We start from the raw sequence: 15258 nt of genomic DNA on the forward strand, positions 1-15258 counted from the left end.
TAATTTAAATTTTAATATGCCTTCCTTGCACCATTAATTAAAATGATTTATGTTTGGTTGCCCCCTTGAAATAGAGTATGATGTTAGTACTCATTGCTTCCATGGTGATGTTTTCCAACAGAGCATCGTGTACAAAACAGGGTACCAAACTCCTCCTGGTCCTAGCTTATTTGCCTTGACAGCAGCAGCTTAACTTAACTGCTGGCAGAATATACTCTCACACTTCTTTCCAGTCCTCATTTGGCATTTTTAAATGATTAGTCATTGACCAGACTTCCTACCAGTTATTTGTTGATAGTAAGAATCTTCCTTATTAAAGATTTTTATTGATTTTTAGAGAGAGAGGAAGAGAGAGGGAGCGAGAAACATCACTGTGAGACAAACATTGATTGGCTTGTCTCCTGAACTCCCCCTACTGGGGATTGAGCTAGAAATCCAGGCATGTGCCCTGAGTGGGAACTGAACCAGCAACCTTTCTGTTGCCGGGATGATGCCCAATCAACTGAGCCAGACCAATCAATCTTTGACCATTGATGAATCTGTCAAGGAGGGAAAGAAAGGAAATGAAAGGAAAGGCAGGATGAGGTAACCCAGATCGCATTTTGATCTGGATGTTGAAAGCAACTAATTTTGTGAGATTTAGAAAAGGACTTCCCAAACAGCAATGGAAGAGCCTTTGTGCTTACGCACTTCAGAGGAGAGGAACTACACTTGCTCTCTGATCTTATCAAAAAGAGATGGGAGAATGAAAGGAAGACCCACCTATATTTTTCAACAAATTTTTGTAGCTAGTAAGAATGATTTCTCTATTGTCTGTGGGCTCCCAGACACTTAGATGACATTGCTGATAAACTGGGCATTTGTTTTTGTCATTGGCAAGAATCAGTTCTGAAATAGTTCTTGATCTACAGTTGCTGTACAGTATCTTTTTTAATTCAGTGCAGTTCACTGTTGACAGTTCTTTTCACTCTTTTCTGAATATCAGAACATATGATTGCATCAAGCTGGCTGCAGGCTCCAGTGCTGACATTTTCTAGCGCAAAGAATGCCCACATCACTCGAGCATTTGAAAAGTGTTAATGAGCAGATCAAAAGGACTGTTGCCTGAAGTAGCTAACTTTTTTTCCCCCTAAGAAATCGGCTCTCCTCCAAACTGAAATCTTCATTCTAGCAGCTAAGTAGATGAGATGTAATCCTTCCCGATGATGATAATAACAAATAAAAAAAAATTGGAGAAGAATCAAACTCTGCATATGGTTCATAAAGTGGTGAAAGTATTTTCCAGAATCTTCAACTGAGCTGAAGGATGCTAAGTGGAAAAAAATCCTGGCAACTAGGCAATATTATGCCTTTTAAAATCTGCAAATTCTCATAAAATATGGTGCATATGAATACATCTTTTTCTGAAATGCATGTGCTCTTGCACTATTTAATACAAGAATGAGATTCTCATGACTGTTATTTTCAATGTATTTGGACTGGCAGTAAGGTTTCCCATTCTCCTGCACTAGTTTGACTGAAATGTAGGGACATCAGTTGGACATAGATTTTGCCATTTTTGGCTTTTGGGCTGAATGGCTTCAGATCATTTCTCCCCTCCTTTGTTGCTTATGAGGCCACATGGTAGAGTGAAGAGAGGGAGCATTTTGAAACATCAGACACATAAGGAACATTTTATTTTCTGTTCCATCATTTCTAGGTTAGGGATGTTGACTATGTGAATTATCAAGTTATTGCTCAATAAAATGGGGATGATAAACTTTTTTCACGTAGTCACCATAAAAATTAAATTACATCTATCTATCTGCCTACTTTTTTAATACATTCATCCATCCGTCTATCTGTCCATTCTTCTATGCATCCCAGCAGTGACAATTACTCAACAAATCTTAAGCCTTTTCTTCTACCCTCTTCTCCTTTGCAGTCCAAACTTATTTTGAAAGGATGTCATATGGCAGAAGTTGAAGTCAGAGTTTGAAGGTAGATGGGCCTGGGTCCTGGGTTTGAATCCTAATACTAATGTTTTCTTTTTGTATATCCTTGAGTAAGTTATTGAAGTTGGAGTCCCCTTATATTTTAATGGAGGGAAGCATAGTAACTGCAAAGGGTTATATGACAGAACCAATAAGTGGTGGTTACTGTTAATAGTAATATTAATACACAAATGAGCCATAGCACTGACTCAGTTTCTGAAGGTAGTGTTATATTTTGTGGTGATGGCTGTGTCTCTTAATTTACCAGGTCAAAAGTTGACCTAGGCAGAGTTTTAAGGCTGTTGTTCCTATTGTTAACAATGTAGAAAATGTATCTGCCAGGATTTCAGAATCAATTTAAATTTATAATAAGTCATGCATTTAGTCATTTGTAAGATTAATTACATGTTATTGGAAAAACAAACCCTAATGTTCTTTTCTATAATAAGGTGAATACAAATGCTTTAGACATATGGCCTACTTAATTATGGAAAGGCATAGAAGCAAAAGTCCTGGTGGAGACATTATGATTTGTAGTATTTTTGTTTGTTTGCTTTTTTAGCATTCTATTGGAATTTTCATCTTGGAAAGGACTACAATTAATTGAATTAATTTTCTAGATGAAGAAATTTAGGGTAGTCTTACATCTTCCCACCTACCACCGAGTTCCTTAGTTCTCTGAATTTATTGGTTAAGAGAAATGTGATGCTCCATTTTCTTTGGAATAAGAAATATTTTAGTTTCATGGAAATCATCTCTGCTTATCATTTATTTATTTTTCCTTCCTATTTTTCTCATAAATTTAGAGGTTGGCTATGAGTCTTTTAGAATGTTCTCAGCTATTTCCTTCAGTTTACTTTTCATTCGTATTTTTATTACCGGCTGCTTGCAGAGCACTTTATTAGGCACTAGAGATATTTATAAAGAAGGGGGAATGATTATTGCCCTGAAGAAATCTACAGTCTTAAAGAGTAATTGAAAAATTCTAAAATAAACATATAAACCCAAGTTAATGAAGCATGAATAGTTCAACTGAACAGCAAAATATAGTTTTAGAAGTTTTAAAGCTTCCAGATAAAGCAATAGTAAGTTGGTGGAGTAGTCTGTGAATGCTGGATAGGAGTTAGCATGAAAATGGTCATTTCATTTGGGGGAAGCAAAGGGATCTTTGGTCTTCCTGGAGTAGAGGGACATGTAAAGGTATATTTGTAAATCGGGGATTAGGATGGAGCCACACTGTGCTGAAGCACGTGAACAAGGAGAATAGAAAACCGGACTCATGTAAATGTATTGAGAATGAGCTTTGTTTTTCCAGGTTGTGGCTTATGATACCAAATAAAGGGAGTCCAGTAAGGTGGAAGAATGCAAAGACACCTCTTACTATCCTTTTGTGAGTTTGTCAGCAGTGATCATATAAGGATTGGAGTTTTGTCTATATCAATACTATGCAGGATAATGAGTATGGCATTAAAAATGGCAGAATCATGGAGAGGGGTGTCCAGTAATTCTTGGAGGTCCATAGAACAAGGCTGTGGATACCATTTATTTCCTCAGAAATTTATATCCCAGTGCAAGATGTACAGGTAATAAGCAGAGTAAATTTTAAATCCTCACAAGGAAATGAAAATGAGTTTAGATATATTATACTCAGACTTAGCGGAATGAAGGATGTACCTTGGTCCTTTTCTAGTGAGAGAAGTTTAGACAACACTTCATGGTAATTTGCAAAATTAAGAGTGGAAGCATGATTTGTAAGGGCTCCAATAAATTTCAATAATTCATTGATTTCAATTATAGTCATTGTAACCATTGACCCATTTTGACCAGAGAAATGATCAATTAAGCTTGTGTTAGAAAAATATTTACCTGACTACATATGTTAGAATGAGGGATGGATTAGAGATAGATAAGCAATCTAGATGTCTAATTTAAGTAATAAGAGAATGTAGACATTGATGACAAAAAAGCAATGGTAATTAAAGACTTATCAATCAATACCATCAATATGTTATTAGTTAAAATGCATAAAATGCGAGTGAGGACTGTTGGGGTGCATCTGTTTCCTCTGAGCACCATTCATTTACTGATAATGGGTATGCCACACTTAAAGTGCTATTAGCAGTTCTGGAAACCACACTTTGACATATTGATCAAGTGAATATACACCAATGAAACTGACCAAGATGAGCACATAACTCAGAGCCATTGCATGAGAAACGGCTGTGATGTTTAGCTTTGAGATGAATAAGTTCAATAGATACATGGTTATCATCCTAGTATTCAAAATTAGGAACTGCTCTCTTCTGGAAGAAAAATTAGTTGTGTGCCTGTGTATTTCCACATCTTAGGATCAGGACTAAAGAGTGGCATCTACAGAGAGGGAGGCTTTGGCTCCTTTGGGGAAAAACGCTTTCAAATGATTTGAGTTTCTTGCCAATGGAATGAATTGTTTTGTGAGGTAGTGAGTTTCTCTTTATTGCAGGAATTCAAACATAGTTGGACTACAACTTGGTGGGAATTTTTCACAATATTGAAGTTTTGGTTGATTGTGAAAAATGTTGTATTAGATATTTGTAAGGCCCAGAGAATATTGAGTCTATGATTTTAGGTAGTGACAGTGGGAACAGAATGCAAAGAATCTGCCCTTCTTCCCTGGTTCCCTCCTCTCCTCCTTCCCCCTTTCTTCCCCTCTCCTCCTTTTTCTCCCTTCCACTCCTCTCTCCTCTCCTACGTCCTTTCTCTCGCTTTGTCCCTTCCTCCCTCCTCTTTGCTACCTTTCCCACCTTTCTCCTGTCCTGTCCTTCTAACTTCCCTTCTCTGCCACCCCCCTTTCTTTCTTCTCTCTTCCAAAATAGAAACTTAACTAAGTACTGGGAATACAGTGAGGAACAAAGAAGACAAAACCCCCCCACCCTTATGGAAGTTTCAGTTTTTTGGAGCTAAGAAATGTGATCAACTCTGATAAATGCCAGGGAAGAGCAAATAGGCATCTGTAAATATGAAGGGGATCTGCTTTGGGAAAATTGGGGGAATTCGTGAGGAGGGGTAATTTCTCAAAGAATCTATGGGACATGGTGAATGATTTGGTGAAGTCACTTAGAATAAAAGAAGAAATTATAGAGTATGAAAAATTTGGAGCTTCAACTAAAAAGAATGATATACTTGAAAGAAAGAGAAAATAGGGAGAAGAGTTGGCTTTTAAATGAAAATGTTTAGGTTGCTTTTGACTCTTTTTTTTAAAAAAATATATTTTTTTATTGATTTTTTACAGAGAGGAAGGGAGAGAGATAGAGAGTTTGAAACATCGATGAGAGAGAAACATCGATCAGCTGCCTCCTGCACATCTCCTACTGGGGGTGTGCCTGCAACCCAGGTACATGCCCTTGACTGGAATCGAACCCAGGACCCTTCAGTCCGTAGGCCGACTCTCTATCCACTGAGCCAAACCGGTTCGGCTGCTTTTGACTCTTGAATATGAAATGTTGATGGATCTGGTTTTCATCGGTTGCTTTTGGACATGCAGGTTGATAATGGTATGAAAGTGCTTCTTTGTCATAAAGGAAATTCGCCTGTAGCTTGGTAACCTTGACTTTTTTATTTTACCACAGCATCATTTTAAATGTTAATCCTCTGCTGGCATTTATTTCAGATCTAACTGTAAAATCTCACAGATTTTTATCTTTCAAAATTACCAAAAAGAACTGTAATTTAATTTTATTAATAAAATAAAATTGAATTAAATAAAAGGGTTCAATAGAAACAACAGCATTTCTTGTAGCATTAAATGCTACATAATGAGTTAGTTTGAGATTCAATTATATCTGTGGGGTTGTAATTATTGTCTGTGTATTTTTTCCTGAGATATACATCTAAACTAAAATTTGAATGATGAAAATATTATACATAAAAATTGAGTCCGTTTTCTCCACTTTATCAATAACATTAATTTTTAAAAAATATATTTTTATTGATATTAGAGAGAAAGGGAGAGAGAAAGAGAGAGAAAAACATCAATGACAAGAGAAATTCAATGATTGGTTGCCTCTTGCATGCCCTCCACTGTGGATTGAGCCTGCAACCTGGGCATGTGCCCTGACCAGGAATCGAACAGTGACCTCCTGATTCACAGGTCGATGCTCAACCACTGAGCAATAACATTAATTTTTTAAAACACCTTTTATTAAGAAAAGTTTCAGATGTACACAAAGAAAGACTAAAATAATGAAGCACCCTTTTCTCCTTTATTCAGTTTCAATTTCTGGCTAACCCTAAACCCAGATTATTTTGGTGAAAGTATCAGAAGCATATTATTTAACTTGGAAAAAATTGTAGTATATATCTTAAAAGGGCAAGCAGTCTTTGAAAAACATATCCAAGCTAATAGTAATACACCTAAATAATAATGATTCCTTGATGATGTTAATGATTAAACTTATGATTTTAAACTTTTGAAAATTTAGTAACATAATTTAAACATTTGACATTAGATGAAATAAAGCAATTATATTTTCAAAGTTTTTTGTTTGTTTGTTTGTTTGTTTTTAGTTAGTATAGAGACTTGATATGTACCTGAATGATCAGAAGACACTGGCACTTGGTCAATTATTTTCTAACATGGTGGTACAAAAGTCAGGATACTCCAACCAGAAAAGGTCATTTAAATTAGATGGAGGGGTCTATTTCTCTCACTTAAAGAATTAACCACATAAAATTTCATGAAATAATATATTGGTTGCAAGAGGCAACCAATCATTGAATCTCTCTTTCATGAAATAATATAAGTAATTGTTCACAGAAAAAGGAATGTTGGCTAAAAAGTTGCTTTGTTTCTAGGTTAAAGGCTGGGGAAAGCATATGTTAATTTCCCTGTCATCTCACCCAGAGCAAACTAAGTTGTGTATTGCCAATCTATGAAAAAGTCAATGAGTCATAGCAGGGAGATTTTGCAAGTCAATCCCTACTCTGTTTGAGGGGACATACTGTAATCTAGTGGGGAAAAAAAAGTTTGTATTTTGACATTAGAAGGACCACTTAGTGAAGCTTTGTGCAAGGTATTTGACAATTGTTCTTGTTATTCATGTGACATATGAAGCTAATAACATATCTACACTAATAAAAGAGAAAAATGGTAATTGGCGTACGACGATACCCTTTTCATTGGCTAATCAGGGCTATATGCAAATTAACTGCCAACTAAGATTGGCAGTTAACTGCCAACAAGATGGCGGTTAATTTGCATATGTAGGCACAATGCAGGGAGGCGAAAGGGAAAGCAGGAAGAAGCCCCCTGCCACTGACAGTGATCGGAAACCCAGGGGGGAGCTAAGAGCTGGGGGGCAGGGCAAAGGCGGCCCTGGGGCCACCTTTGCCCTGCCCCCAAGCCATGATCAGAGAATCAGGCGCCTTTGCCGCCCTGGCCAGTGATAGCAGGAAGTAGGGGTGGAGCCAGTGATGGGAGCTGGAGACGGTCGAAGCTGGCAGTCCCGGGAGCTAGGGGTCCCTTGCCTGGGCCTAAAGCGGAGCGCACGATCGCGGGGCCGCTGCAGCTGCGGGTCCCCGCTGCCTGAGCCGGATGCCTCAGCCAGAGGCATTAGGCCTGGGCAGGGGCGGAGCCTGCAACTGCGGGGAGCTGGGGGTCCCCTGCCCAGGCCTGACACCTCTGTCAGAGGCGTCAGGCCTGGGCAAGGGGCCGATCCTGCAATTGGAGGGTGATGGGGGTCAACGCCTGAGGGCTCCCAGTATGTGAGAGGGGGCATGCTGGGCTGAGGGACACTCCACCCCCACACACACACCCAGTGCACGAATTTCGTGCACCGGGCCCCTAGTTTATACCATAAAGATAGAATGAATGTGTGTGGAGCAGTTTTGTGAATTTTAGGTGCTTTTTTTCTATTTTGCCTAACAAATGACTCCACAACCTTGTGTCTTCAAGCAATAATTTAGTGTCTTCACGGTTCTGTGGAGACTGGCTCAAACAGGAGGTTTCCACTTGGTGTTCTCTCATGTGATTGCGGGCAGGTGGCAGCTGGGCTGGAGGCATCAGAAAGTTAGAGAGGCTCTATGTCCAAGAGAGATTCTTCCCTCACATTCTGGCACCTCAGCTGGGAAGGCTGACACAGCTGGGGGCTGGCCATGTGTCTGTCTCTCACCACCTAGCCATACCATAATGTTATCCTGGGCTTCCTCACAGCTTGATGGTTTCAGGGTAGACATGACATGACAGCAGGCTTCCCCTAGAATGAGTGTTCCAAGGGTGTCAGGGGAAGTGAAAACACTCTTTTGACCTAGCCTCAGAAGCCACATGGTATCACTTCTACCTCATGCTAGTCAAAAGCTAGTTACAGGAAAGTCCAGATTCAAAGAGAGGAGCATACATATTGGGCAGCGGGTGTGGGTGGGGGATGGGGTGTTAAGGATCTTTGGGGACATCATTGGTGCTAACACAGTATTTTACTAATCTAATTACTTTATACACCCTTACTGTTTCCTCTCTATGATACAAAAGTTTTACATTTAATTTTTTTGTTTCTGGACAGGTTATCAAGGATCCTCCTCCACCACCACCCTCTGCACCACCTGTAGAGGTAAATGAGTGCTTAATAATTGATGTCAGTGTTTTTCAGATATTATCTCCAAACTTGATCAATTACATTATTATTAGATAACTATGATACCCATGTATTGACTTTTGAATTCATGAAAATCAATAGTTATTGTTTGTCCTCTTATGATTTCTTACATGTGCTAGATGAGATCAAGAGTACATAGATTTAATTTGCTTCTTATAGCAATATATCAATAGTTCTTAAGTCACTTATTTTGTTTAAAAAAAGTTTGAAACTACAAACTGGCAGTTCAAAGATGTTATTACTTTCCTCAAAATGATTAATACAGTAGTCTCCCCTGTTCATGGTTTCTCTTTCTGTAGTTTCAGTTACGGGTGGCCAACTGTGGTCAGCTGAGGTCTGAAAATATTAAATGGAAAATTCCAGAAATAAACAATTAAAAATTTTAGTTTACATGTCATTCTGAAGAGGGTGATGAAGTCCACACCATCCCATTCTGTCCTGCCGGGGATGCCTTTGTCCACTGTATCCCTGCTGTATACCTGCCTATTAGTAGCACAGTAGCTGTCTCGGTTAGCAAACTATGCCTCAGTAGTGCAGTGCTTGTGTTCACATAACCCTTATTTTATTTAGTGATGGCCCTAAAGTACGAGAGTAATGATGTTGGCAGTTTGGATATGCCAAAGAGAAGCTGTAAAGTGCTTCCTTTATGTGAAAAGGTGAAAGTTCTCAATAAGAAAAGAAAAAAAAAGTTGAGGTTGCTAAGATCTACAACAAGAACACCATGGAATTTCCTAATTTATAAATTAAACTATATCATAGGTATGTATGTATAGAAAAAGCATCGTATATGTTAGGTTTGGTACTATCCACAGTTTCAGGCATCCAGTGAAGGTTTGGGGGGGGGGGAATAAAAGCTAAAAGCGGGCTATTGTACTTTAAATAACTGTTTTTTAGCCAAAAATGTGTTAGCAACATGAAATACAGCATGTACTGTCTTATGCATGTTTAAAGCTTCTCAACTACGTATCTTTTTAGTACAAACTTCACCGAACTCAAACATACACATACTTTGATGCGTTACATGGTTATTGAAATGCTCTCCCAATTTTAATGTTTTATCTTTTCAAATATCAAGTGATGAATAGAAAAACAAAACAAAACAAATGATGCTCATAGCAACGTTTGGTAACTTAGTGAATGAGGGAGATTCCCTGAAATTGTGGAGAGGAAGGAGTCCTCCTGTGCTCTGGAACTCCAGGGGAGATTTATGCCATAAGCATCCACACATCTACATGTCTCATGTATAACTTGTACTGTTTCTTACACATGAATTGCATTATGCAGAAAAATGGCTCAGTGTGAACCAGTCCCGACTAAGCAACATTTTGAAAATGTAATTGAACCGATTTTTTAAAATTGTATCTAAATAGGAGGAAGAGGATCCTCTGCCAAACAAGAAATGGCCAACTGTGGATGCTTCCTATTATGGCGGTCGAGGGGTTGGAGGAATTAAAAGAATGGAGGTTGGTATCTTTAAAAAATAGAAGCTACTAATTTGGAATATGAATTTCTGGAACTATGAAGCCATGGAAACTGTACTTTTCATAATTCAATATCACAATACATCCATTTTTTTACTTAACACTGGGTCTTTTGCAGATATTCTTTTTCTATGGAATCATCTTAGCCATTTCAAAATTCTCTAAGAAGAACTAACTTCATTAGTCAAAGAACTGCATTGATACCATGTCTGATTTCTAAAGGGCAAAACAAAGTTAGGGTTTTTCTCAGTATTTTGGAAAAAAGTACTGCAGAGAGCATCAATTTTAAAGAAGCCAGCAACTTAAAATTGCAACAATACTCATCTTTGAAAAGATCTAATAGCTATGTACTATTTGAGGAGAAAAATGTTAAAATATTCAATAGTGTGGATATGACCTTATCACAAATGTAGAGGAAACACATGTGAGGCTTTTTTTTATACAGCTTTTAGTTACCACTTATGAACAATCATAATTAATATTAAATATCTTTTATTAGAATGCATTGAACTTTTTGACTGACTCAAATTGTGGAATGAACTGAAGTTTAATATTATATTTTAAAAATTAAATGAGGTCTTCTACCACCACATAAATATTCTTCAAAGTGATTAATCTTATATAATAAAACCCTAACATGCAAATCAACCAAACAGTGGAGCAACTGGCTGAACGACCGGCTGCTATGACACGCACTGAGCACCAGAGGGCAGATGCTGCCCCCTGGTGGTCAGTGCACTCCCACTGTGGGAGCGCCACTCAGCCAGAAGCTGGGCTCACGGCTGGCAAGAGCAGCTGCAGTGATGGGAGCCTCTCCCTCCTGCCTATGCTGCAGGTGGGTGGTAAGGAGCAAGAGGTCCTGGACTGTGAGAGGGATGTCTGATTACTGGCTTATTAGAGCACAGGCTGGGCTGAGTGCCCCCCTCCCCCAGTACATGAATTTCATGCACCGGGCCTCTAGTCCTACTAATAAAAGACAAATAGGGTAATTAACCGTACCTCCGATACGCTTCCCATTGGCTAATCAGGGCAATATGCAAATTAACTGCCAACCAAGATGGCGGCTGGCAGCTGAAGCGAACATGAGGCTTGGTTGCCCTGGTGATGGAGGAAGCCAAGGTTCCCTGCCTGCCACGGCCCGGCCCGGCCCGGCTCTGAGCCTGAAAGCAACAGCTCCAAAAGCAACTATGTTTCAATTATAGAAGCTAAACAAACCCCAGATACCTGCTTTCAGCAGCCGAGGCCTCAAGCTGGAGCAGGGCCTCAGAGCTGGAGCCGGCTCTCAGCTCCAGTAACAGCATAGAAGGTAAATAAATCCCAGAAAAAAAGAAAAAAAGGAGAGATTGGGAGCTTCAGCCGCCCACCAGCCTGAAAACGGTCCTCAGCCCCTCACCCAGACTGGCCAGGCACCCCACTGGGGACCCCCACCCTGAAGAGGGTGTGCCCAGCTGCAAACAGCCATCAGGCCCTCATCCAGGCTGGCCAGGCATCCAAGTGGGACCCCCACCCTGATCCGGGACACCCTTCAAGGCAAACCAGCCGGCCCCCACCCGTGCACCAGGCCTCTATCCTATATAGTAAAAGGGTAATATGCAAATTGACCCTAACAGCAGAAAGACTGGGAATGACTGGTCACTATGACACACAGACCACCAGGGGGCAGATGATCAATGCAGGAGCTGCCCTCTGATGGTCAGGGCGCTCTCACATGGGGATCTCTGCTCAGCCACAACCAGGCTGATGGCTGCCAGTACAGCGATGGTGGTGGGAGCCTCTCTTGCTTCCTCAGCAGCACTAAGGATGTTTGACTGCAGTTTAGGCCTGCTCCCCGCTGGCAAGTGGACATCCCCCGAGGGCTGCCGGGCTGCCAGAGGGATGTCTGATTGCCATCTTAGGCCCAATCCCCCTGGGGAGAAGGCCTAAGCCAGCAGGTGGTCATCCCCCAAGGCGTCCCAGACTGCGAGAGGGCACAGGCCGGGCTGAGGGACTCCCCCCCCCCGCAAGTGCACAAATTTTTGTGCCTCTAGTTAATTAATAATATGCAATCATTGCCAGCACTGAGCCCTTCACTAGTTCAAATATGCCAGCATCTCACCCCAACGAGAATTGAAAGAATTTTTCATTGATATATTGCCTTCATTATTAAACACAGATCTTGATATTTTTCTCCTTTAATTTTACTTCTTGATAAGGAATTTTTTTATGTTGTGCAGTCATGGCACATGTCTTCTGTCATATCTGCTTTGTCCCATCACTGCCAGCAGAAGTCAATTAGCTAACTAACAACCTCAAAACTGTTGCAATTTTCTTTTGTAAACACTCCAATAAATTTCAGATTCCCAATAAAAGTTTCCTCTTTTTAGAATAAATTTCAGTAGTTTTCAAAAAAAGCTTAGGCCTACTTAACATGGTTGTTATTATCGAAATGGTTATTCAAGTCATCTGGTAGTGATTGTCACATTCTTGAGCACATTACATGTTAAAATAATGCACATTATCCATAAAAGCTTGCCACTCTATTGTTGAAATATCTTTTGAGACAAGTATCTCATTGCCTATAAGCCATGAAAAAGGCAAGTGCTAAAATCTATTAAGTTTGTCTTTTGGAGAAAAGATTGCATCTGTGTTTGCCTGTGGGTAATTGGGAATATCAAGTAGTATGAAGACCATAACTGGGCTAGCTCTTGTTGCTTGATACAGAAGGAAGGTCATTTTCCTTCAGCCTGACTTTGCTATGCCATTCTAGCCTTGGAGGGGTGGGAAAGAGTGGATTAGATATTCCTTTGTATATAGAAAATACACTTGTAAATAAAAGTGTTACATTTGGATATCTATATATGATATCACAACTTATTTTTAGCTTAGTTAGCCACATTTCAAAATGAATGTGTAAAAAGATGTTTGCAAAGGGAAAAGAAAGTTTTGACATGATATACCACAAAATGTTAGAATAGTTTTCTCTGCATGGAGTGATTTTCAATTTGTGCTATATATTTCTCCATTTTTTCCTTATTTATTTCACATTGAACTCATAGGGTGAGGTAAAAGTAGGTTTATAGTTCTGAGTATGTGAAATAGTTTATTATTGTATTATTATTTATTGTACTAGTTATTGTATTATTTTCTATACAAACAACTATAAATCTACTTTTGCCCAATCCTGTATTCAGAACAATAAATTTAATTTCATTTTGAAATCTACACTTGTAAAATACCACATGACAACAAGATACGTATGTGTTAGCATGTAATATATTAATATATTTTAGATGAGTAAATAATGTTCTTGTTAAAACTCTAGGAATTATGCCAGATTTTCGCTAGTTCAATATTTCAGTGTCCCAAAGATTGAGATCTCTTTCTAAAGAAAAGCATAGGCATGAGCTGAATAGGTCCTAAGTTAAAGGGTATATTATTGGTTTATGCTCAAGAAAGTCAAGGATTCACACACATTTTTTTAATAACTTGTACTTTAAGTTTTAAGCATTATTCTCTTAACATGTGAAATTATATTGCCTCTTTCTATTCAGTTGAGAAAAACATTATGACAAGGACTCACCCACTTTTAATAATTGAGGTCCATTTTAGCTTTAGATAATTCTGGCTACATTTTATGGTGTATTCCATCAGTAAGATGGAAATGGGAGTGAGAATGACAAAAAATGAAAAATTAAATGTGGACATTACAAAGGGGAAATGCAATACCTAAAAATACACAATAAAAATTGAAGTGATCGTTAAACATCATTAAATTTTCTCAAACATGAACTTACCTAAACTTGGAGAGGGAAAACAGAACACATAATCTGCTTTAAAATTTTGCCTATCCAAACCTGGAAAGCATTTTCTTTGAAAAAATACATTGAACTGGGGAAAGTAAAAGGAATTCTAGAAATTATGACCACATCTGAATTACAGAACAAATCTTCATAACTAATGCTATTTTAAGCTGGTATAGGGATTTTAGTTAGAACTATGGTAATGGAAATTTGCAGAAAACTGGAATTGAGCTGATGTTAATAACAGCTGTTAGCACAGCTGATCCACAATACCTAATGACTTCAAATGTGTGTTTCTGCCAATTCAGCATGAAACTGCTTTTGTTTCTTTTCTTGATTCTGAAATTGCTCCTTTATAATATAACCTTCTAGTCATCCAAATATGCCCTGAAAATTATGGAATATTATTGTTTATCATGAAAGTCAAGCAGAGTTGGAAGAACTTAATTATCTAGCTTGTGCTTACTTTGTCCCCCCCCACCCCCCCTCCCCCGAAAAAATATCGATGTATGTGAACTCTGCTAAGTCTCCCTTTGGTGATTTAGTCTTGTTATTCTTTTATCCTTTGTGACCATCTCAATGTGGTCAAACTAAAATATTAAAATGTATACATATACTTGTGTACATACTTAACTGCTTTTAAGAGTTTTAGGAAAACTATAAAGTTAGACTTTGAGATGAAGTGAGATCGTTTGTTATGTTGTTTGTCTGATGGTGATGATGACAAAACAGCTACTTCATGAACTAACACTAGTAGATTTACAAGAAGAATTTCCTTTAGAACTCAGCAACCATATTTCATACATGTAGTGTCTTGATAGTTGAGTTCCTGGAAATGCCATCTTGGGTCAGAACTCTAGTTTAACCAGCTTTGGGTTCTTTATCTGAGATTGGTTTTTCAGTGAAACTTGGAGGGAAAAGATGATTACCATGACCTTTGCGATACCAGCTGTGAAGGTTAGGCTGAGGAGCATTCAAATCTATCTTTTCTAAATGGATCTAAAATGTATCTTCTTATACTTCTATTCTGAATTACTTTCAGAGCTATAGTACTATATGTTTACTTAACTGCATCTTTTTCCATTTTTTGTTTCTCCCCTTAAAATTGAGACTTTACAACTGAAAGGATATGTGTCCTGATGTTAGGGTTTTGTAGTTCAATTTAGCTGTATCTAAAGATTTTAGAAGTCTTAGTTTATCTAGGTGAAGGTGCTGTGATTTGAAAGAGAAGGTCATTTCTCTGGAAGGAGAGCCAGCTATCTAGCTCTAAAGGTTTAATGGTGTTTAAAGCAATTTAACACCCTCATAAAGAACATTCCAGTACCACTGATCACACTGAGAGATACAGATACATTTTGATGAGTCAATAGGGCCCACTTGAAACTGAAAGCCTATT

General features: G+C 38.6%; 1 protein-coding gene across 4 annotated transcripts in view; it reads left to right on the forward strand.

The window, feature by feature from the left end:
* ANTXR2 (ANTXR cell adhesion molecule 2) overlaps positions 1–15258 on the forward strand; it is a 135300-nt gene that overhangs the window by 65863 nt on the left and 54179 nt on the right. For 3 of the 4 annotated variants that reach the window (XM_059667499.1, XM_059667492.1, XM_059667516.1), the window contains exons 13-14: positions 8510–8557; positions 9973–10065. In XM_059667499.1, the coding sequence (XP_059523482.1) occupies positions 8510–8557; positions 9973–10065 (141 nt within the window). The remainder of the gene's footprint in view (positions 1–8509; positions 8558–9972; positions 10066–15258) is intronic. The other variant, XM_059667506.1, reaches the window with a different exon arrangement.

This window comes from Myotis daubentonii, chromosome 1 (assembly GCF_963259705.1).
Source record: "Myotis daubentonii chromosome 1, mMyoDau2.1, whole genome shotgun sequence".
In the NCBI taxonomy this organism is placed as follows: Eukaryota; Metazoa; Chordata; class Mammalia; order Chiroptera; family Vespertilionidae; genus Myotis; species Myotis daubentonii.